Below are 23,913 nucleotides of genomic sequence, written 5' to 3'. Positions count from 1 at the left end.
AAATCTTAAGGAGAGAAAGCGAGGAAAAGGAGATGAGGACCGAAAGCATCTGTTCGTGGCTGGGAGCTGGGTAGTGCGGCTCTACGGCAGCCATCTTAGAGGCAACGTGGGCGTCCCGGCCCGGGGTGCGTCTGGAAGCAACGCTGGCGGACCCGAGATTGTTCTCAGGCGCGGAGGGCCTTTTGAAATTCTAGCTTTCCCTGGGTCTTAAAAGGCATGGGTTCTCCTGAAGATTTGGGAACTCTTGGGGCTTAAGGCTGAATCGGGGTGAAAGTCCATTTCGGGGCTTTGTATCTCCATGTGCTGTTGAAATAGTTTCATCTTTTAAGAGGAAAATACCAGTTTCTTTAACAGAAAGAAACTGATATTTCACTTTTCTGAATTCGCGTGTGTTCAGCCTAAGAATCGCCTCTATAAAAGCCTTTTGATTTTCTTGCCTTAAAGATGAATTATTCTATTTGGTGTCCGCTAAATCTTTGATTTCTTACCCAGCTCATAGTATGGCTAATGTTACACGTACTGCACTTCCACAGGTAATGACTGCGTGTGTGACATGAGTGTTCTATGCCCTGGGGAGTTCCGTGAACAAAAGAGACAAAATACAGTGTCTTTATGCTTGGATAGTGATGTTCGATGGTAATGGTGCTGTAGACATTGGAGAGGAGGCGGTAGTTGGACTTGAAACAGAGTGATCAGAGAAACTTTCTCGAAGGTGGCCTGAAGGAGGTGAAGAAGTGTGCTAAGAGTGTCTCGAGGGTGAAGACTTGGCTACCTCTGAGGCAGATGGGGGCTGGCCCTGAGTCTAGGGAGGAGAGTATCTGGAAGAGTATGGGAGATAAGGTTGAGCAGATTGTTCAGGCCATTCTCAGGACTTTAGTTTTACTTTCAGGTGGTGAGTCTTTGGAGAAGGTTGAGCAAAAAGTAACATGATGTGTTTATTAAGTTTGGGGAAATGTGTTTAGAATGGGATGAAGGGGGCAAGGAGGAAGTTGGGAGGAATAGTGCTGTGGTAGGCAAGATTTGCTGACATTTGGGGTGAAAGAGTTTAGATGGTGGCATTTTCAAACCTTACAGTATGGTTTTGATCATCTGCTTTGTAAGGCCTAGTTTGAAAGTTTCGTGATAAACCATTCTCTTAGAAAATAATGAAAATGATGTGGCAGAACTTGAGATTCTAATTGTCCTTCAAGTGTAAGAAATTATTGAGATTAATAGACCTGAGGATGTGTTGGTAACTGAGCCATTGTTTTACCTTACCACACTCTAGTCTCTTCTGTAACTGAGCGTTTGATAGTATTGTTGGCATATGAGAAGAGTGCCTCTTACATTGCTTGTGAATATAAACATCTTTTACTTTTTCCCAGGCGTGTGCTCGTCCACTGATATCAGTGTACTCCGAAAAGGGGGAGTCATCTGGCAAAAATGTCACACTGCCTGCTGTGTTCAAGGCTCCCATTCGACCAGATATTGTGAACTTTGTTCACACCAACTTGCGCAAAAACAACAGACAGCCCTATGCAGTCAGTGAATTAGCAGGTAAGGATTTAGATCTTTCATGGGTTGGTGTTCTAAGAGCTACTTGACAGCAGTGATGAAATTCCATTCCATTGGTCCGTGTTTCTGAACTGCATGATTTTCCTGGATGTTCTGATGCTGTTTGCTACCATGCATAATAGTCAGGTTGGTGTGGCTGGGTAGCTAAAACTTGGATTTCTTCCCAATTTCAGGTCATCAAACCAGTGCTGAGTCCTGGGGTACTGGCAGAGCGGTGGCTCGGATTCCCAGAGTTCGAGGCGGTGGGACTCACCGTTCTGGCCAGGGTGCTTTTGGAAATGTATCCTTTGTTTCACTATCTAGACTGGTCGGCTCTCATGGAATTTAGCAGACAGGACCTGGTTTATTCATGTTAGTAACTTGAGAATATTTCTATCCAAAATACTAGTAATGTCCAGGTTAAACGTTGCTCCAGACAGATTTGAAATCTGGAAGATTTTTCTGTCAAATGTTCTTCATAAAGACAGCGGGGGCTTGACTTGAAGTTTTGCTTGCAATGATGTCGTAATTTGCGTCTTACTCTGTTCTCAGCGACAGTTGCCTGCTGTCAGTAAGCTGGTTCAGAAGGGTGACGAAAATTTTTACTGAGCAAGACAATCTTTTTTTTTAATTCCTAAAATTTGAGAAAGCTGATTCTTAACTGGAAAAATAGATGTGCCGTGGGGGCCGCATGTTTGCACCAACCAAAACCTGGCGCCGTTGGCACCGCAGAGTGAACACAACACAGAAGCGATATGCCATCTGCTCTGCCCTGGCTGCCTCAGCCTTACCAGCGTTGGTCATGTCTAAAGGTTTGTAATATTTTGTGTTGTAGGAGTGGTACAAAATATCCTTTTTTTTTTTTTACTTCACCTGAACCTTTTCATTCTTTTTTTTTTTTTTTTTTAGTTTTTATTTATCCCCCCCCCATGCCCCAGTAGATAGTTGTATGTCACAGCTGCACATGCTTCTAGTTGCTGTATGTGGGACGCAGCTTCAGCATGGCCGGAGGAGTGGTGCATCATTGCGCGCCTGGGATCCGAACCGGCCGTTTGCGCCACTGGGCTGGCCCCTTCGTTCATATTAATAATAGCCTATGTAAATTCTGTTCATTTCAGAGTACCCGACTAAATTTCCTTTTATTAATTATTAGTTCTGACTACTTCAGTTTAACGAATCAGTCATCAGTGAATAAATGTAACTGGGGAATTAATTCAAATAGTGATTTAGTATATTAGGAATTTTTCCACTTAAATTTCATCATGTTGCCCACTGTATTTTTATTTAACTGTCAAAATGATGAGATTCCACTTCATTGGTCCGTGTTTCTGAAACACATGATATTTGTGGAAATTCTGATTTGGCAAATTGTATATACCATTTTGGTTTTGTGGGTTATATAAAATGTTCTCAATTTTTCAAAAGGTTCAAGATAACCAGAACAGTGTTAATTGGCTTTGTCAGGTCATCGTATTGAGGAAGTTCCTGAACTTCCTTTGGTGGTTGAAGATAAAGTTGAAAGCTACAAGAAAACTAAGGAGGCTGTTTTGCTTCTTAAGAAACTTAAGGCGTGGAATGATATCAAAAAGGTAGGTTTAATGAACACATTTACAGTTTGGTAGTCCTTCCCACAAATTTGTTGTCAGATTTTAAATTTTGGAAGATAACTAAAAGGCAGTAGAACTAAACCTTAGTGGATATGAGAGCAAAGACTCTGGGACCATACTACTTGAGTTTGAATCCTGACTGCCATTTACAGCTGCGTGTTAATGTTAGGCAAGTCATTTGTGCCTTAGTTTCATCATCTGTAAAATGGTGGGTTTTTTAACTATGCAGACCTAGTGCAGGGGTCATATCTTCATCGGAATACTAAACCTTCTCACTTTTTAGGTCTATGCCTCTCAGCGAATGAGAGCTGGCAAGGGCAAAATGAGAAACCGCCGTCGTATCCAGCGCAGGGGACCCTGCATCATCTATAATGAGGACAATGGTATCATCAAGGCCTTCAGAAACATCCCTGGTAATCCTTGCACTGCTTACGTATTTTGATTGCCCATACAATTGTAAGCTTACTTGGCTTTTATTATGATGAGATTCCACTTTATGGTCCGTGTTTCTGAAACACATGATTTTGTGGAACTTCTGATTCTTGGCTGAATGAGTGCACCATTGATGGTTGAAACTGCATAATTAATAAGATAGATCTCAGGTACCTTAGGTGTAGCACATAAGCCTAAAGATGATTTGTGTTTCTTCTGTTGAAATACAGGCTTCCTAATTCTCCTTTCCCTTTAAAAGGAATTACTCTGCTTAATGTCAGCAAACTGAACATTTTGAAACTTGCTCCTGGTGGGCACGTGGGACGTTTTTGCATTTGGACTGAAAGTGCTTTCCGCAAGTTAGATGATCTGTATGGCACTTGGCGTAAAGCCGCCTCCCTCAAGAGTAACTACAAGTGAGTGTCCTTCCTATTGCTATACTGAACACAAGTGTTTATGCCGTGCATATTTACATTGGAAATTGGTTTGCATGTTTTCTAAATGCATTGTGTCAACATTTCCCCTTATGCACAGATGCAATATGCTGAAATGGCAAGATATTCTGAGAAGTGATAGTGTGGTGGAAATTCTGATTGAATTCTAGATGGCTAAATGATTAAAAATATGTTCTGTTCAGGTTCACATTCTTTAGTCAATTACATGAGAAATAGGAATTGAGCATGTATTGTCAACATTTTCTCTTTTTCTTTCAGCCTTCCCATGCACAAGATGCTCAATACAGACCTTAGCAGAATCTTGAAAAGCCCAGAGATCCAAAGAGCCCTCCGAGCACCACGGTAAAATTGTGATGTTTACAGTAATTCTTGCCCCAATCTTATACTGTTGGTTATTTCAAAAACGTGGATAATGCAAATGAAATACTAATGTGTCTACCTTTTTATAGCAAGAAGATTCATCGCAGAGTCCTGAAGAAGAATCCACTGAAAAACCTGAGAATCATGTTGAAGCTAAACCCATATGCAAAGACCATGCGCCGGAACACCATTCTTCGCCAGGCCAAGAATGTAAGCAATTATTTGATTTTTGCCGGTATATTAAGCTTTTTAGAAAGGTTTGTTTCTTAGATTTTCTCCCTGATTTGTTGCAGCACAAACTCCGGGTGGATAAGGCAGCAGCAGCAGCAGCAGCACTAGAAGCCAAATCAGATGAGAAGGGGGGTACCAGGCAAGAAGCCTGTGGTGGGGAAGAAAGGAAAGAAGGCTGTTGGTGTTAAGAAGCAAAAGAAGCCTTTGGTGGGAAAAAAGGCTGCAGTTACCAAGAAACCAGCAGCTGAGAAGCCTGCAGAAAAGAAACCCACCACAGAAGAAAAGAAGCCTGCTGCATAAACTTTGTTTATTCTGTAAAGGTCAAATCATTTTGGACAGCTCACTTTGAATAAAGAAAGACCTGATCAAAGAGACAGTCCGAAACATGACTTGTTGGGTGTGTTGTGTGATTCTTGGTTAGAATTTTTTTAATGACACTTTAGTATCCATAATTCTAGCCTTTCAGTTCAATTTTACAGCCTGCTATGCAATGGAGCCTTGGATTTATAATAAATGCATGCACTTGAATGGGAAAGGGGATGCTCCATAAATCCAGATATAACATCTATTTTGTAAGTAACACAGTGTCTTGAAACACTTGTCTTAGAAATACACAGAAGCTGTTAGAATTTAGCCCCAGCCCTAAAAAACAAACCTTGGAAAATGGGCAAAATTTTGTCGAGATTTGACATCTCAGTAACCACAAGAGGGCAGAATCGGACGGAATACATGTTTTGAAGCACAGCAGTAAGAAATTGATGGTTTTCTCAGAGAAGTGTTCTTAAAACCTGCTGGGACAGGGCCAGCCCAGTGGCTTAGCGCTTAGGTGCGCGCGCTCCGCTGCTGGTGGCCCGGTTCAGATCCTGGGCGCGCACCGACACACCTTTCTCCGGCCATGCTGAGGCCACGTCCCACTTACAGCAACTAGAAGGATGTGCAACTGTGATGTACAACTATCTACTGGGGCTTTGGGGGAAAAAAATAAATATAAAATTTAAGAAAAAATGATAAACCTGCTGGGATAGAAGACAGTTGTTGGAGGAAGTGTTTGCCACCCTTTTTGTTTTGACCCTTGGTATTCAAGTGCCAGAAGCATTTTTGGAACCACTTAGGTATCTGACAGCTTTACTAGGGGATGAATGTGTTGACCAAGCATGGTGGGGAGAAATGTACTGAAGAGCATTAGGTTTTTCTCTAAAGTTTTTAATTTGTCAATGGTGTCTTACTGCCTTGGAGTTGATCTGCTCTTACCTCTTTTTGTCTCACTTCAGGGTCTTGTTTTACATCTGAGTTTTTCCCCAGTGCTCATCTCAAAATCCAAGGATGGGATGATGTACTGTCTTCCCGTTTGCAGACTGGAGATACCAGTTCCTTAGCGTGTGAAGCCCCTGTCTCCAAATCCAGTCTCAGCACCGCTGTGTCTTAATACTCGTTAATTTGCGCAGGCCTCCTGGGAAGCCGCTTGCCTAGGCATCCTTGCCTGCAGAAACCACATTCCACAGTAGGGATCCTGTTCCCGTGTGCTAGATACTGGAAGTTTAAGTCCCTGCCTTCCAATGCATCTGCAGGTTTTGTGGAGCTCAAACAGCCACTTGTGGCACCACGACATTGGAATTGTGACACAGCAAGTACTGTCCAACTGAAGCATTTGAAACGATATTTGACCATTTTCTCTCCAGGTTCTTGACAGTTCAACACCCTGTGCTTTAGGAATCCTGACCATTACTCGAGTCTAGGCTTGGTTTAAAACCCCGGTTTGTGCCTCTCAGCTGGTCCGCAGCCATGCAGCCTGCGCGAACGCCGGCAGGAAGCCGCGCCGCGCCGCGCCGCGCCGCCCCGCCCCAACCCAACCCACCGTGCCGCCAGCCCCGCCCCGCGCGCGGCCCCATTTCCGGGAAGGCGGAGGCCGTGGCGTCATCACCGAGCGCCGGGCCGCCTGGACTGCGCGAGGGCGGCGGGCGACGGGCCTGAGGAGGTGCGATGCTCAGCCGGCTTCAGGAGCTGCGCAAGGAGGAGGAGACGCTGCTCCGGTTGAAGGCGGCGCTGCACGACCAGCTGAACCGGCTCAAGGTGACCCCGCGGCCCCCGCCCCTCCCGCTCCCGGAGCCCCGGGCGGCTGCGGCGCCCACCTCGTGCCTCCCTCGGCTGGCGGTTCACCCGCCCGTGGGGAGCGTGTTTGGAGTCGACGGCCCACCCCTGTCAGAGTCCCGTCCTGCGGGTCTCGGCCGAGCCAGCGCGCTGCACGGGTGGCGAGGGCGGCCTGGCCGCTGTCCGTGCTCTGCTGGCGCCTGAGACAGCCCCGGGCTGCCGAGGGGCAAGGACGCGCATCCTCCGGTGCTGCGAGCACAGGCGGCGAGGCCCTGAGGGCAGAGACCTGTCGCGCAGTAGGGTTGCCCGGAGCTCTTTTTCCCGGAGCTGGTACTGACCGCGGCCTTGACGGGAGTCGAGAGTGGGCCCACTAGGGCCCGTCCCACTTCACCCCCCCAGCCCCAGGGACATGACCCTGATCGTCCCTGGTCAGCAGTAGCCTTCAGGACCTTCAAATCCACATGAGATGAGGGTTGTGAAAGTTCTGTAAACTGTGACGTATCAGAATGATTCCCTTTCCCTCGGGACCTGTAAGGCCTGCACCCATTCATGTCCTTACATCGCCACAGTGCCTGGACAGGTCCGTACTGTGTGTCGGTGATGCCCTCCAAAGCCCACATTCCTTGATGCTCCAGGAAACACTTCCATTTTCCAGGCGAGGGAGTCGGCCTTCTGTGGAATCACAAGACACCTGGCTCTTTTTGTGTGTGTGAGAGGAAGATCAGCCCTGAGCTAACATCCGATGCCAGTCCTCCCCTTTTTTCCTTGAGGAAGATTGGCCCTGGTCTAACATCCGTGTCCGTGCCCGTGCCCATCTTCCTCTGCTTTATATGGGCCACTGCCACAGCATGGCTTAACAAGCAGTATATCGCTGTGCGCCCGGGGCCGACCCTGGGAACCCCCGGCCGCCAAAGCGGAGCGCCGGCACTTAACTGCTGCGCCACCAGGCCGGCCCGACACCTGGCTTTTCTAAGGGCACGCTTGTGTTTTCTCCCCCGAGCTGCTAGGTCTGGGGGAGTGGGAGCCTGGCTCAGCTGGAACACCTGTACCCCAGGGGAAAGGGGCTGGAGGCTTTCTTTGCTCATTTCCTTAAAAGGCCAGGAAAGCTTAAGGGCCTCACCCTTCCCTCTAAAGCTGCACAGATTACAGTACCCTGCTTTCACTTCCTCTCATGGAAGCACTGCTTTTTACAGCATGCTTAGTAAATTTTACCCACATCAGTATCTCAGTGAAATAGTAAGGAAAGTGTCCTCAACTCTTCTTTTCTAGGTTGAAGAAATGGCCCTTCAATCAATGATTAGAAGAGGGGATGAGATGCTGCCCTCTCCACCTGCACCTGAACAGTCACATGATGTAAGCTTAATCAAGTGTGGGCCTAGGGAGAGAATGCAAAGTCCATTCTGCTCCCATGCTGCTTGGAGGTCACAAATTGTTCTAAATCACATTATTAGGGCCCAAAGGACTGTGGGAAGTGCTAAGAAGAATTTTCTAGTTTAATGAACTGTCTATTCCATATTACTGTTTTAGACAGGGAAGAGCCCGCCTTTCTAGCAGCTTGTTAAACTGATTGATTTTTAATTAGGTGTTATTATATTGCCTCTATCATCCTGGTCATCCGTTCTCGTTACTCCAATGAATCCAGGGAGAGTGGAGATCTTTGCAGGGACGTGTCAGAACTTTTGCTGCTCTGTGAATAAGCAAGCTTGGGATTCAAAAATAGAGTGTAGCTTCAGCTACAAAGCATAGTGCTAAAAAATGAGTCCTTGTCCTCATTGTATCCTTCTCTTACCAGATTCCCTCAGGTAAATCAGTAAAATCATCTTTGTCTTTCTAAATGTACACATTTGAGCAGTTCTTCTCCCAGATGTGTATTAAGCCATTCAAAACCATTTGAAAGCAGCACAATCTAAGCCAGCATAATTATTTTGTAAGAACCATGTTTGTAAATCAGGAAACAGTCTACCAAATCTAGCATTTACCCTCCTCTCATTTTTGGCAGTGGGGGTGGGGAGTCAGGGTAGAATTTGGAGAAATAGGAAAGTGGCCATACCTCTTGGTGATAAATATTGAGGATGAATATGCAACTGCAATTTGATTTTAAAACATTTTTAAGAATTTGCTGTTTTGAGGCCAGTGTCTTTCCTACTAATCCATAATTTCCTTGGCTGAAGCAGATGTTGGTGCATGTGGACAATGAAGCATCAATCAACCAAACTGCACTGGAGTTGAGCACAAGGAGCCATGTGCCAGAAGAGGAGGAGGAAGAGGAGGAAGAATCAGATTCCTGAAGGGGGAGAAGAGCTGGGGTTAGTTATACAAATTAAATTTCTAAGTCTCAGGAACTTGCTCTCTTCAAAGAATTCTTGCCATGGGCCCTGTGGCCTGCTTTAAAAGGAAGCAAGAACTTTAGGAGGATGTGTAGTTGTAAAAATGGTTCCATCAATAACTCAGGTTTCAGAATGCTTTAACAAAAATTAGTGACATGTAGAAAAGCAGAGATGCAATGTCTTAACATTAAGCAGTACGGGTGGTGCTGTATCTATATTGTGGTCAGATTCAGTAATTGTGTTCAAAACAGAAAATTTCCTCTGAAATGCTATTAAGAAAGTCTGGCATTTGCAAAAAGGGCAGAGTTTAAATACAAGCCAGCCTTTCCAATCAACAGTGCCTCTTTAAGAAAACCAATTAAAGGCTGTTTGCATGCCATTGAACCCTTGTGGGCAGAGCAGGGCCACAGTCTAGGAGAGAAAGATGACCAAGAGGAGGACAGAGGGCCACTTGAGAGCACAAGCTATGGCCACCTCTCAGTGACATCGCAACACACTGCCTACTATAGGCTGCTTTGTGTGGCTGTTGTCATGTTTAGGTTGAGACGTCACTATGGTTAAAATGTGCTTAGAAATAAATTATAGATAAATAGCCATCATGCAGCTTGCTGGTTTCCAGAGAGCAGCAGAGAAAAGGATTAGCTTCTCCTCTGGGGCAAATAATACAGCAGTATTTCTGGACTTAGAGAGGAAATGTGTCATTAAAGAGGGAATCACTATGCTTGGGAGATTGGATTTTTATAATAAAGAGATGACAGTTACAGAGTAAGAGTTAATAAAACTTGGTATTTGAAGTTGAGATTCATTTCTGCGCACTGTCCCTTTTCCACTGAATGTATAGTTTAGTTGCTTAATTTTATAAAAGTAATTTGCGGGGCTGGCCCAGTGGTGTAGTGGTTAAGTTCGCATGCTCTGCTTTTCAGTGGCCCAGGGTTCATGGGTTTGGATCCCGGGTGCAGACCTATGCACCACTTATGAGGCCATGCTGTGGCAGGTGTCCCACATATAAAGTGGAGGGAGATGGGCACAGCTCTTAGCTCAGGGCCAATCTTCCTCACCAAAAAAAAAAAAAAAAAGGAATTTGCCCTGCCTGAGCAACAGAAAAGCTAAACAAAACACAAAGAACCTGCTCAAGTAGAACTTCTTATGTAACTGTTTAGAAACAGAAATTTCTAAATTCTTAGTTATTTGGGGTGAGGGAAGTGGGAGAAAGATGAGAAATAGAAAATGTGATAGTTCCTTTTAAAATGCCTTATATGGAAGCATTTTCTGAGAGATGTTGGTTTGTTCCAGAAGAGAACATGGATATATTTGTTAATCGACATTTCATTAAAGTTATTTTGAGCTACTCTTACAGGAAATAGCCAGAAGTTTTCTTGGAAAACACAGTGTGAAAACAGCTTTGCAATGAAAAGCATCAAGGTGTACATTTTGGGAGTCTAATTTAAAATACGAGCATGGGTTTTTGAGCTAGAAAAACTGCCTGTGAATTCTAGCTCTGGCGTGAGCTGGAGCTCTGGATCTACCAGCTCTAGTGGCCAGCCGGTTAGTGTCGAGCCTTCTCACCTCTTTGCAGCTCTCACTTTCCCATTTGTAAAATGAGGGTATTCACATCTACTCTGGCAATTGCACAAGTTGTTGTGAGGTGCTAATGAGATATCATTTAAAAATCCAACCACTGTTGGTGTCTCAGTGAGAAGTTTGAGGAAGGAATTTGGCATGGGGAACTCAAACAGCAAGACTGATGCCGGGAACAGCATTCTTAACAGTGAGGTCATTCTTGGTAAAAATTACTAGGAAAAAATCTTTTGACTCTGAAAATGTAATACCTTTGGATGTGAATAGAGAATTTAAAACACCCCTCAAAAGACAGCATGAAAGCATTCAGATCCAGGTTTTAGACTCCAGGTTACATCATTTCTTCCTTTTAAGATGCTGTTTGCACATTTTAATGAGACAGTCTCAATAGTAGTGGCATCCTCTCCGTTAGCAAAAGATACAGGGTGTGTGGAGGGTGTGGGTCTTAAACCTCGGTCTGAATGTTTGTATGTTGAAAACGTGTTAAGTTACACTGTTGACTTAGAAGAAGTGTTAGCCTCACATCAAGAGAAAATGATTGACTAGCTGAGGCAGCAGTACATACAACATCGACCAGTTTTTAAAATCCTGGCTGTATCCTAAGCTCTGGTAGATCTAGAGTGAATTACCTGCTCAGATAAAAACCAACTTTGGTTTTTAATTTGAAAATGAAATAGGCCTTTTTATTTTTAAATATACATTTATTTTGGTTTTCTATAACCTGCCCTCTCAAAGAAGAAAATGAGAGAAGAGGTGCTGACCAGGCAGCCTCACATGTACCTAAAGTTCCAAAAGTCACTTTTAAAGAAAGGGCACCATTGGCCAGTTGGGACATGGCTTTGTTTTCTGTGACTTCACTGCCACCTCACAGGCATGACAAAGCCAGCGCTAGGCACATTCCTTCTCTCCAGGAAAGTGTAGTTAAATGTAATTGGTGAAAGAGGGGAAACCATTGCTCAGTGGAGCAAAGCAGCACAGGACTGACTGTCCCGATTAGAGGTGCCAGTGCCAACCAGGCGTCCTGTGAGCGTGTCGACCACTCCCTATCCCCACCCCTGCCTACTTCTCTAATCTAATATGAAGAGATGGGATCTATTCACAGGTCCACAGGAAAGGTGCAAGATTCACAGATAAGGGTGTTTTGGTGAGAAGGAGTTGGACAAAGTTCAAAGATTGGAATTACAGGAAGCCCCATTAGTCCAAAGCACTGAAATTGTCCTCAGCATGGTATTTCCGCCTCCAGCCTCCTTCCTGTCTCTACCTTTCCCCTCACAATAATGCTTGGCTAAATCATTTGATTTCTTATATACAGAAGACACTGAAAATCCTACCACAAAAGTAGAAGTATTCTTTCATCCTTTTAACTTGACAGTATATTTATTAGAATAAGAGATTAGATTTGTTAAACATCTGGATTAAAATGGTTAAAAGGATACAATTTTTAGGCACTATGCACACTGTTGTTTACAATAGCATCAGTACTTGGATTTGGGGAAAAATAAATCTCATACTTTTAATGCCTTGATCCATCTGTAACGTTCAAAGTAACGCCACCATTTTAGAAACACTGTCCAAACTTAAAGAGACATATCCCACTAAATATCCCACACAGTATATTTAAAAATAAATATAGAAATACAACCAGAAGTCTACAAATCATCAGAGTAGACAGACTGGTGAAGCCCCAGCTATCATGGCAGTGAAGGGCTCTGGCTAGATTTTGATGGAAATTGCTGAATTCTACACCAAAAGCAAAAAAATAATAATAAAATAACATGATATATACTTTCTGATGCTCATTTTCATAGCAGCAAAGCATGCTTCACATGCACTGCCTGTGAAGGATCTTACAAGGCTCCTTCCTACTCAAATAGAAAGAAGGTACGCCCGGCAAGAATGAAGTACCACTAAGTGTCAAAGAACCCCAAAAATACAGGCAGCCAGCCAGTCACGGTGAAGGAAGAGCTGTGCAATTTTCAGTAAGAATGACTACCCACAAGTCACCAAAGTTTCACTGTAATTTAACATTGCGCATGTTTTGATCATCAACATACACAAAACAGCCCCAAGCACAAAGCCAATCCACTTAGGGGAATAACAATAGTAAAGACAGTACTATTAAAAATGACACAAATAGAATTTTGGCACATGCTGTGTTCTTCATCCTTTGTCATAGGTGAAATGCACGTCTGAACAGACAGGCATGGGAAAGAGGCCTAAAAGCAACATGGCACACCACTAGGCATTCCTTCTTTGCTGCTTCCCAAATGCTTAAACGCCAGCCGCATGGGTTGGTGTGCTGGGCTGGTTAAGGCCGATGGTGGAGCAGAGCCAACCTGCAAAATCCACTTCCTCAGCGTCAGATCTCTTGATAAAAGCATGAACCTGCGTGCGAGGAAACAAGGTAAGTGGTGTTACAAGACCACCAAGAAGGAAAATTCGAGAGTCCTGGGTTTAGAGCTTGTGCTGCCCTTGGAAGGAGGAGCCTGCCCTTGAGCAGCCCTGGGGACCAGGAAAGCAGGGCCAGCCGCATGCCAAAAGCACCCCCCCATCCCCCACCCCACCCCCGCCTCTGCCAGTTTCACCAGCTGCAAGGCCTTGGGCGACTCACTTCCCTGGGAGCCTGCTCTCTCCTGCTATTAAATGGAGATAGTAGCTCTGCCTTCAGTGCCTCACAGGGTTGTTAGAAGGAACAAAGGAACTGATGAACTTGAAAGTGCGTGTTACACCAAATAGGCTGTATGAGGCGTGTAAGCTCAGATATTTACAGTGTTGCTTCCCCACTCCTCTCCCTACACCACCACCTAACCAGAGGAGGCAAGTGGAGAGTGGCTTGGGGAGGGTGCTGAATGTAAGGCAAACCGGTCAATACTAGAAGACTCTGTCCCCATGAAGGGGTGGTCTGGCCCTTTCTTTCCCCGGACTCCCTCGGGCTGCAGGGTCATCCCAGCTTTTCTTTTAAACTGATGGGAGGACAGAGGAGACTGATGTTTGGTATCCTACAGCCTCAGGGTCAGCTGGATGGCAGTGGTCAAGGCAGAGCAGGGAGTGGGCTCTGAACAGATGCTTGACGGGAGGAGAACAAATGAATAAACAGGTAGTGTAAGAATCGGAAATAAATGGACTTACCATGAGTTGCTTCAAATCTGCTCTCTCTGCGGGGTTTTTTATTAAGCTTAAAGGAAGAAAGATAATGTGAGAGCTATTGCCTGGTGCTGGTTCTAACTCCAAGTTTGCATGTCTGTCCTCCCCACACCCTCTAGGCTCTGAGGAGTCCCTGAGCCTTGTTCATCTTCCTGTTCTCAGCACAGTGCCATGCCCACAGGAGGTTAAATGCTTGCTGAATTAAACTAAGGTCGAAAGGCAGTATGCCGATCCCCGTAGAACAAGTGCCGAAAGCAGCAGCCGTTGGACCCACTGCTACAGGCAGGTCACCTAAGTCCTAGCACTCTGGGAGAAGGGCAGCAGCCAGAGGGTGATCAGAGGAGAGGGGAAAGGGAAAAGTCGTGCTCCTCAAGATGGAGTGGAGAGCCTAACAAAACCAGGGTACTCTTCCAGAGAACAAGGAGCCAACTTACCATTTATTCACAAAATCTTGAAATTCCAGACTGAATACTCCACTGGGCAGTTTTGGAGGAGGCTGCAAATACATGTCAAGACATAAGAAATGCCTGGCTTCCTGCTCCAGCCATCTCCTCTCCCCTCCCCACCCCCACCTCTGGGCAGTGCTGCCCTTATCCAGTCAAGGAAAGGCAGAGGTGGGAAGCCAATGGCTGGCCTGCTGGGTCACCACGATGGAACCACTGGTCTCACAAACCACAGTTACAACTGGGGCCAGGTCTGTGTTCTGCCACCCACTTGTCTAGAGACTGAACAAATCACTGTTCCTCTCTGAGCCTCAGTTTACCCTTCCATGAAATGAGAAGGGCCTAATAATCTCTGGGATCCTTTCCAGCTCTGACACTCTGCAACTGTAAATCTTGGAGTATGGCATGGAAACAACCAGCAATTATGAGTAGCAACAGCTAGGGGAATATGCAAACCACCAGGTCTAGTCCAGCCTGGACAGCTCCTGTGGCAGTCATAGAAGGCTAACTGAATAACGATAAAATGTCTGTCCCTTTTCTGAGCCCTGAAGGAGCAGAGAAAGGTTAATAAAACATTAACTGGCAGAGGGCTGGGTCTGGAAGAATGTTACCTGCACACTCACTCCAGGAATGAAGCTGTTTGCAGGCATCAGAGCAAGAACACTGGCATCAGCTCTAGTTTTCCAAGGGTGTATGGTGGAGATCACACAGGGCTACACGGGATAAGGCCATGGAGCACCCAGCTCATGTGCTCCACGCAGCCCCAGGAAATGTGAGCCACCCTCATGTGACCTGTGCTGGGGTTGTGTGCAGCTTCCTTAAGAACTGACCCCCAGACACCGCCCAGGATGTCACTGCTCTGATGTGTAGCCCAAATCAACAGGTGATTTGAGACTAAAAATTAACCACTGATACTACCAAAAAAGCCCAGCCTAGCCCTCTGAATGTTCTATCAGAACGCAGGTGAATAAGCCTGATCTGAGGTCAAAGACTAAAACCCAACTCTTAGGCCCACCTTGCAGACTGTCCCTGCTGCTGAGGGGGAGGAAGGGAACCTTCGAGGGAGAGACAGGCAGCTTGGCCTCCAGGCCTATCCAGTCCTCCTGAGTAGGAGGGAGCCAGGCAAGAGAGGGACTATGCGCCAACAGAATGTGAGGCGCATACACCTGTCACCATGCAGCCCCGCCTCCTGGGAGGAAGGGGCTGGGGACTGGAAAGATTAGGTGGTAAGGAAGGAAGAGCACTAAGTGGGAAGGACCTGAGCTACTTATCATCTTGGAGCCTCAGTTTCTTCACTTGTATGAAGGGAATAATGAAACCAATTTGGCCCACCTGAGCAGTGCTTGGAGCACTGAGCAGGAAAATGTGAAAATACGGAAGGCAGTGCCCGCTAGGTGACTGGCAGCTGCGTGTTTAACCTCAAGCCATCTCTTCCCTTAATGTGGCTCCCACCCAGCACCACTCAGCGTAGGTCCCAGCAGCGGAAGATGGCTTTCCTGACTACCACAAGTACAACATACTGTCTTCCTCGAGGCCTTAAGCAGCCAAGATCAGATCCTGAACTTCTTTTCTATGCCCCACGGTGCCCAGCATAAAGTTGTGCAGTTAAGAAAGGTAAATTAACATCCCTAGTAGACTAGGAACCAGTGACAGTGATTTATTAACTGCTGCAGCAAACCAGAATTTTCCCTGTCGAGTTTGTAATGGAAAAGGGGACCTTTTGAGCCTTTTGGGGTCTGGTTTTAGAGAGCAGGAAGAAAGTATGAGAAATTATTCCACTAGTCTCTTGAGGAAGAAGAGAACAGGGCGATGCCCTTTACCATACACCCCCGCTAAGTGAAGGCTTCCAGCTGCCTCCCAAACATGGGCAGAGCTTGTACCTTCTCGTCTACTACCCACGCTCCTCCTGAGGCCAGGAGTACTGGCCCTATCATCTGAAATCCTGTGCTGACCCCCGGCTCCTCCAGCCCTGCCCTACCCTCCTCTGAGCAACTGTGGTGCTAGTCCACAGCTTCCAGCTCCCCGCAAACCCACACTTGATGAATGCTTATCAGTCTCTTCATTCTTTGATCCTTTTTTCATTTAAACATACTAGTATATATATATTACACAAATACATTCTTTGTATTAAAGTCAGCCAAGAGCAATAAGAAAAAAGAAACCTTTAATCACCTGTAATTCCATCACTCAGAGATAACCACTGTATTATATTACTTTCCAGACTTCATATGCATATATACACATACATTTTTTAAAGAACTGATCATAGTAATATACCTACTATTTTGTAATATGCTTTTTTTAGGCAACAATTTATAGTGAATATTTTCCATATCTATTTCTACATTGTCATTTTTCTGTTCATTGCTTTTTAATGGCACTTACAAGAGAAAACCCTCTATTGCAGTTACATATGCATTTGCCTTGCCTCCTCCTCACAATCTAATAGTCTGCAAGACCAGGGACTTGTTTTTCCATCTTTGGATCCCCACCTCATTCCTACTGCCACCCCACAGTGCTTAGCACATACTAACCGCAGAAGAAATGCCTGGTGAATGAAGGAATGAGAATGTCAATGGGCAAGGTGGAGTCTCCTGAATCTGAGAAAGGAGGGACTCAGAGCTACCTGAAGATGTTCCCTGGGGAAGGGACTCCTGCAGCCTCTAAACCAGCCACTCATTTCCAAAAGCATGATGCACAAACTAAGTCACGTGAATCCTGGGGCCCAAGAATCCCATATCGTGGGAACAAATCAGGTTTCCCAGTCAAATCAACTGTGAGATTTTTTTCGTAAGAGGAGCAAATAAATTCCAAGGTCAAGGAAGCTGTGCAGTACTTACCTCATTGACTATGTAATCCAATAACTCAAAAATTGCCATAGGAGGTCGGCTGTCCATTCCATATGCTACAGATTTTATAAAAAGGAAAAAGAAAACACTTCTCAGAACCAGGAGGTTATTTGCCAGTATGATGCTAAGGGTTAGGCATGGATCCTGGGGACCAGAAAAAGGTCACGGGCAATAAAGAGAAACAGAAGAACCTGAACTTGGGTTTCTTCTTTTATACCCCAGAGTCCCAGGCCAGCCTCAGGGGCCACAGCCACCAGCCCCCTCAATGACCCACCACCAGCTATCCCTGCCCCCTGTTTCTCCCTTCGTACACTCCCTCTCTGCCATGTAGGCCTCATGGCAGTAAAGACCAGGTCTCTTTGGTCATGTAGGAATGTCCTGGCAGGAACCATATCAGAACATGATGGCTGGGCCAGGATCTTCCAAATACCAGTTTACTTCACAGTGTTCATGTTCAGAAAGGCAGGCAGTGCTGCACAACGCTCACCACCTAGGAATCAGACTTGGCCACTCAGAAGTGTTATGTGACCTTGGCAAGTCAAGCGCTTTGTGCCTCAGTTTCCCATATCTAAGATGGAGATTATAATAGTGCTCACACACAACTGCTATTAAAATTAGATAATGCTAGGCAAATCCATGGAGACAGAAAGTAGATTAGTGGTTGCTAGGGGACGGGGTGGGGGGAGCTGAGCGTGATTGCTAATGGAGATGGGATTTCTTTTTGGGGTGATGGCAATGTTCTGGAATTACATAGTGGTGATGCTTGCACAACATGGAGGAATATACTAAAAACTACCGAATTGTACACTTTAAAATGTGCATTTTATATTATGTGAATTTTATGTCAGTAAAAAAAATCTACCTAAAAAAGAGAAAATGTCATGATTTTTCAAAATTAGATAATGCACATCAAGTACTAAGCACAGTGCTGGGAGCACAGTTGGCACTCAACAAATGGTAGGAAGTTGTTGGTAGTAATAATAATATTCTACACCCACCTGGAGACCTCTGCTCTGCTTCCCCTCCCTGGCCCCAGCCTGGCATCCAGAGACAGGGAATCAATCTTGGGAGAGTATACAGACAACCAGCCCTCCGGAAACCCCCAAGAGTAAGGAACCCCCCACAGTCCAAGCTGCGGCCACACCACGCCACTCACAGCTGAGGGGCCTTCCAGGGGTCCTTGGCCTAGGTGGTGTCTCAGCCGCATCTCCCTCCACTTGGCACCCAAACATCAGCTCCAGTTCCTTGGCATCTGGAGGAGGGATGGGATACCTCCCGACTGCCATCTCAACCAGAGAGAGCCCCATGCTCCAGATGTCCGACTGCACTGAATAATGAGTCCCCTGGAGTCTTTCTGGCTGCAGGAGAGACAGACACAATTATGATCACCTGTGAGCTAATCTGGGCCCACACAGGAGAAGGATGGGCGATCCCCAGGGATGCTCAAAGGGAGGCCTCAGACTTCCCGCCCCTTTGAGGCTTGTTTGCACTGCAGGAGAGTAGGCTGCCCTGCTTGGTCCTGGCCTTGGGTCTGCTGATGCATTTTATCTTCTTCTGCCCTTTCCTCTCAAGAGCTCACATCTTGTTTCAGGACCTCCACGAACCTCTCTGACTTCCCATCTACCCCCAAATACTGTGTTTACCAAAGCCTAGCAGGCTCCCATGGCTCTGACCCCTCCTCGCTGCTCTGTCTCCAGGTTACCTGCCCTGAACTAACAGCATCCAACCTGGCTGGACCCTGGCTACCCCTTCATCTGTGGTTCCAGTTTTGCTCAGCCTGGTCACTCTCTTGCATGTGAGGGCAGCTTGGCTGAAGCCCAGCATGAAAGGCTCATCTTGTTACCTGAGTCTGAAACATGAAGCCTCTGGAACATGGGCCATGAATGAAGTGTGCAACGAGTAGAAAGACCACTGGTCTTGAGAGTCAGGAAAGCTGAGTTCTAAGACCAGCTCTGCCACTTGCTGACTGTCCTCTGACCACATGGAATGGTAGAAAAGGTAAAGGATCTGGGGTCATGAGACCTGGGTTCAAGTCCCAACTCTGAGACTTATAAGCTACGTGATCTTGAGCCTCAGTTTCCTTATCTATAAGATGGGACCGATAATGATGATAACATAACACAATACCTGCTCTACTTACTAGGGTTATTGAGAAGGTTAAATAAAATAAAAATGTATGTTAGATGTTGCAAAATGCTATACAAATATGAGTTGTTATTGGTGGCAAGAGTCAAAGAGAAAAAGGTATAGAGTGCTATACAAAGCATTATTTTTATTGAGCATTAATTGAAATAGCACATGTATTTCAAGAACTCTACAAAAAAATCTTTATTCTGACCATTGTACATTTATTTAGACATTAAATTAATTTCTCCCATAGGATTTTTCACTAACTCCAACATTGGACTATTTTGGAATTGACCACCTAACCACAAAAACTCAAAACACTAAACTCTGGATCAATAAGTCCCAGGGCCTGTAATTGATTTTTGAACTTGAGAGTTGGCAGTTGAGTGGCCCAGGGTGCGAGCTGCTCGGTTTTTAGACATTTAGGGAGGAAGCAAAGAGGGGATGACAGGGAAAGAGAGTGGGAAAGAGTTCTGAAGGGCCCATGGGTTCCATGTTCCTCAAAGACCGTGGGTCACTAGAGTGGAGGAGGTGGAGATGTGGGTCAGCGCCAGGTGAGGGATACTGACGGTGCCTGGAGTCATGGGATAGGGGCAGGCAAGAAAAAATGAGGATGTGGATGTGAACTTCCACACAGGGAGGCCAGGAGCAGCTGCCAAATCCTACCTAAGAGGCAATCAAGTACGTGCTGTGCAAAGGGGGACTGACTGGCAAGAAGGAGACCTGGCTTTCCATCCTGGCTCTGCAAGGTTAAGTGGGCAGGTCACTTATCCTCCCTGAATCTAGACTTCCTCATTTCTAAAATAGAAACAATAATAGTTACTTCATGGGACAACCACACACATCAGATGAGATCACTCAGGGATGTGAAAGTGCTTGAAAAAGAACACATAAAACACTCTACATGCTAAGATGCCCTGAGCCTCTGTGCCTGCCTCCTCCAATCCATGCCTGCACTCACTTCCACCTCCAAGAAGACCTCCCACTCACTCTAACACTCCTCTATTCTACCCCACGTCAGCACTCACCCAGAGGCAAGATTCCCGGTTTCTGAACTGTTCTCAGGAGCATGCTGGCCATTTACCCACCATTCAGTCAACCAAACAATCACCTACTTGCCAAACATTCTCTGAGCAGGAACCAAGTGTCAAGCCCCGAGCCAGACCCCAGGGACACCAGAGACACCTACGGCCCTAACCCTGCCCCCAAGGAGCTCATTGTTTGGGGAAGAGAGGAGGACAAGCTGATGCTGCCATGGCCGTCGGCACAGCCACATAGAGCTCTGGTGGCAGTGGGAGCCCGTGGAGTTGGAAGCAGGAGGGAAGACCTGTAGTGGGGTATCGGCTGAACTAGAGCAGAGACTCCAGCCAGGGGACCAGGTAGGTGTGCTGTGGTGAGAGGCAGGGACAAGTAACTGGGAGACATGCAGTGAGGAGGGACAGAAGAGGCTGGACTGGGGGAAACAATTCTTTTTGTGTGTGTGTGTTGTGTGTGTGTGTGGTGTATGTGTGTGTGTGAGTGAGTGAGAGAGAGAGGAAGATCAGCCCTGACCTAACGTCCATGCCAATCCTCCTCTTTTTGCTGAGGAAGACTGGCCCTGAGCTAACAACCGTGCCCATCTTCCTCTACTTTATATGGGACGCCGCCACAACATGGTCTGACAAGCAGTGCATCAGTGCACGCCCAGGATCTGAACCCGGGCCGCCAGCAGCAGAGCACGCACACTTAACCGCTATGCCACAGGGCCAGGGGGTAAACAATTCTGAACAGATTCATAGGAGTTGGGGGCCTCTAGATGTGGAAAGGATGAGGAGGTGGGAAGGGAGGTTAAAGGCTGATGCTCAGGTTTCTACCTTGGGAAACCAAGGAAACAGTGATGCCATTTACCACTAATGGAAAAGAAAAGATAGGGTGATTTGGGGTGGGGTCATGTCTGGGTATGTTGGGTTGGAAGTTCTGAAAACAATCAGGTCAAGGTGACCAAAGGGTAGCTGAAGCTCACAATCTCTTGAGAATGGAAGCCAAGCTCTGGGAAACATCTGAGTGCTGGCAATAGCTGGAGCTGTGATCGTATGATCTCTTCTAGTGAGTCAAGGGCCCAGGACCCCAATCATGCTCCGAGGCTTATGAAAGGCCAAGACCATCTCCCCATAAGACTGTGATCTCCTCGAGGAGGGACCACAATGCCACATCCCTCATTTCTTTCTCCCCCACCCCCATCACCCAGCATAAGGCTCTGGCTCTACAGAGGAAGGCACCCACTTAGCTCCTATCCCTGACCAGACAAGAAGCTCGAGAAATAAAACCCACTGCTCATACCGACATGTAAGATCTTGTGCCCACGAAGGAGTTAGCCATGGAGTCGATGAGCTGCCCACTGACCCCAAAATCACACAGTTTGATCTCCCCACGAGAGTTCACTAGGATGTTGGAGGGCTTGACATCTGCAGGGAAAAGAAAACAGAAAAGTAGAGAATTGACATAGGTAGGCTGGGGAGGGGAAGGGTCAGTGCTCCACAGACAGACCAGCCCTGACCATAAGTCTTAGGACCTACCCCCCCACCCCCGCCGCTGCCCCCCACAGAGCCAGCCCTTGGTTTGCAAATACTGGACACCAAGGCCCCTTATTCCCACTTCTTCACAGTTCAAGGAAAGGTTGTTTGGAGAGGAAATGATAAGCTTCTGTAGAAGCAGGACAGAAAGTCAGTGGATTTCTACTCTTTGAGAATCTAGACTTGGCCAGGTGACCCACAGGAAGGAATCAGTTACCATGAATAATCAAGATTTCAAAGTCTGTTGCTTTAACTGCCCCTATTGGCAAGACATTATATCTATGGTTAGATCATAAGAAAGGAAGAAAACCACAAATAATAAGATCTGTATGCTTGCTAAGGCTGATAGGCCAAAGAATCAAGGGGGATGGGTTGAAAGTGAGAATTTCTGTTCCTGACCTCAGTACCAAGCACAGAGCACGTGAGTTTTATGAAAATGTGTGGCAGGGGTTGGGAGCTGACTTATGATTCTCTTTCACTCAAGTTATTTCCCTGACAGCCTACCTGTTAAGTCACAGAGAGCCCCATGCTGCCAGAGATCTAGGGAGGCCTGAAAGCTGCTTCTCAGGGTCAAGGCAGTGCTCAGCACCAGCCCCATCCCTCTTCCCCGCACTTGGACCTTCCCCACTTCCTGCCCCGGCTGCCATCACCACTACTAGTCCACTGGCTCTTCCCTCTGCAGAGGGAGGTGCACTTCCAAATGTTTTTCTTCTCATCTCCTGTGATTCAAACAACTACCCTGTAAAGTGGGCAAACCAGGGCCAAGTACAATAGTTCCCCATTATCCGCGGTTTCACTTCCCATGATTTCAGTTACCTGTGGTCAACTGTGGTCCGAAAATATTAAACGAAAAATTCCAGACATAAACAATTCGTAAGTTTAAATTGTACACCATTCTGAGTAGCGTGATGAAATCTCAGACCATCTGGCTCCGCACAGCCCGGGACGTGACTCATCCCTTTGTCCAGCGTATCCACGCTGGATACGCTACTCGCTCGTTAGTCACTTAGTAGCCATCTCGGTTATCAGATGACTGTTGTGGTATTGCAGTGCTTGTGTTCAAGTCACCCTTATTTCACTTGATAATGGCCCCAAAGCCAACTTTATTATTAGTTATTGTTGTTAATCTCCTACCATGCCTAATTTATAAATTAAACTTTATCATAGGTATGTATGTAAAGGAAGAAACATAGTATATTTAGGGTTCAGTACTATCTACGGCCTCAGGCATCCACTGGGGGTCTTGGAACATATCCCCTGCAGATAAGGGGAGACTACTGTATTCTCATTTACAGGTGGGAAAACTGAGGCTGGGACTTGGTAAAAGTCCCCAGGCCAGGGCTTTACGGGCAGATAGCAGCAAACAATGAGACCCACTCAAGAGCAAGCCACACCCAGGGGCAAAATCATAAACTGCGACAGGGACTCTTTGACAGAAGTAATATAGACACTAGTATATAAAACATCTGGAGAATCAGAGAAAAAACCAAATCCTCAATTCCAACCTACCAGAACCACTAGAGCCACACCTCATTTTGCTGTGCTTTGCTTTCTTGCGCTTCGCAGATAACTGCGTTTTTTATGACCCTCCACCAGCGAAAAGATTATAACTTGCTAAAGGCTCAGATGATGGTTAGCATTTTTTAGCAATCAAGTTTTTATTTTTGTGTGTGTGTGTGTGAGGAGATCAGCCCTGTGCTAACATCTGCCAATCCTCCTCTTTTTTTGCTGAGGAAGACTGGCCCTGGGCTAACATCCGTGCCCATCTTCTTCCACTTTATATGGGACGCCGCCACAGCATGGCTTGCCAAGCAGTCAGTGCGTCAGTGCGCGCCCGGGATCCGAACCGGCGAACCCCAGGCCGCCAGAGCGGATCGCGCGCACTTAACCACTTGCGCCACCGGGCCGGCTCCAGCAATAAAGTATTTTTTAATTAAGATATGTACATTTTTTTTAGACATAATGCTATTGCACACTTAAAAGACTACAGTATAGTGTAAACATAACTTATATATGCACTGGGAAACCAAAAAAATTCATGTGACTCACTTTATTGTGGTGGTCTGGAATCGAAACCTCAAAATCTCTGAGGTATGCTGTATTAACATTATTTTTCCCTTCAATAATCTCACATGAATGCATTTACAGTATTTATTCTTAAACAGATTCTAACAGGTCTATTTAATT

At 46.1% G+C, this 23,913-nt stretch overlaps 4 protein-coding genes and 4 non-coding genes across 8 annotated transcripts in view; 7 read left to right on the top strand and 1 right to left on the bottom strand.

The window, feature by feature from the left end:
- The window catches only part of TIPIN (TIMELESS interacting protein), a 246,128-nt gene that overhangs the window by 120,703 nt on the left and 101,512 nt on the right, over window positions 1-23,913 (top strand). The window lies entirely within an intron of this gene.
- Window positions 5-5,007, top strand: RPL4 (ribosomal protein L4). The gene is given in 12 exon segments (XM_058541917.1): window positions 5-125; window positions 493-533; window positions 1,365-1,536; window positions 1,728-1,834; window positions 2,207-2,345; window positions 2,998-3,122; window positions 3,424-3,553; window positions 3,832-3,988; window positions 4,286-4,369; window positions 4,477-4,597; window positions 4,681-4,745; window positions 4,747-5,007. Coding segments are annotated over 11 exon segments (1,305 nt in total). The 5' UTR covers window positions 5-125; window positions 493-500; the 3' UTR covers window positions 4,919-5,007.
- On the top strand, window positions 1,585-1,655 carry LOC131406718 (small nucleolar RNA SNORD18). Its single transcript, XR_009220338.1, has one exon. It is a non-coding gene; the product is annotated as a small nucleolar RNA SNORD18 (small nucleolar RNA).
- LOC131406663 (small nucleolar RNA SNORD16) lies at window positions 2,047-2,145 on the top strand. The gene has a single exon (XR_009220289.1). It is a non-coding gene; the product is annotated as a small nucleolar RNA SNORD16 (small nucleolar RNA).
- Window positions 2,825-2,896, top strand: LOC131406716 (small nucleolar RNA SNORD18). The gene has a single exon (XR_009220336.1). It is a non-coding gene; the product is annotated as a small nucleolar RNA SNORD18 (small nucleolar RNA).
- On the top strand, window positions 3,614-3,683 carry LOC131406717 (small nucleolar RNA SNORD18). The gene has a single exon (XR_009220337.1). It is a non-coding gene; the product is annotated as a small nucleolar RNA SNORD18 (small nucleolar RNA).
- On the top strand, window positions 6,530-12,520 carry SNAPC5 (small nuclear RNA activating complex polypeptide 5). Its single transcript, XM_058541918.1, has 3 exons — window positions 6,530-6,688; window positions 7,976-8,059; window positions 8,881-12,520. The coding sequence occupies exons 1-3, from the start codon at window positions 6,599-6,601 to the stop codon at window positions 8,992-8,994; spliced, it is 288 nt and encodes a 95-aa protein (XP_058397901.1). The 5' UTR covers window positions 6,530-6,598; the 3' UTR covers window positions 8,995-12,520.
- The window catches only part of MAP2K1 (mitogen-activated protein kinase kinase 1), a 78,399-nt gene continuing 67,100 nt past the window's right edge, over window positions 12,615-23,913 (bottom strand). Inside the window, exons 6-11 of the mRNA XM_058541908.1 lie at window positions 21,494-21,618; window positions 18,204-18,405; window positions 17,039-17,103; window positions 14,190-14,251; window positions 13,741-13,786; window positions 12,615-12,996 (exon numbers count right to left, since the gene is read on the bottom strand). Of these exons, the coding sequence (XP_058397891.1) occupies window positions 12,883-12,996; window positions 13,741-13,786; window positions 14,190-14,251; window positions 17,039-17,103; window positions 18,204-18,405; window positions 21,494-21,618 (614 nt within the window). The 3' untranslated portion in view covers window positions 12,615-12,882. The remainder of the gene's footprint in view (window positions 12,997-13,740; window positions 13,787-14,189; window positions 14,252-17,038; window positions 17,104-18,203; window positions 18,406-21,493; window positions 21,619-23,913) is intronic.

This window comes from Diceros bicornis, chromosome 5 (assembly GCF_020826845.1).
Source record: "Diceros bicornis minor isolate mBicDic1 chromosome 5, mDicBic1.mat.cur, whole genome shotgun sequence".
NCBI classification, from domain to species: Eukaryota; Metazoa; Chordata; class Mammalia; order Perissodactyla; family Rhinocerotidae; genus Diceros; species Diceros bicornis.
Note: the sequence above shows the minus strand (reverse complement) of the source record. Positions and strands in the feature narration are given on the sequence as shown.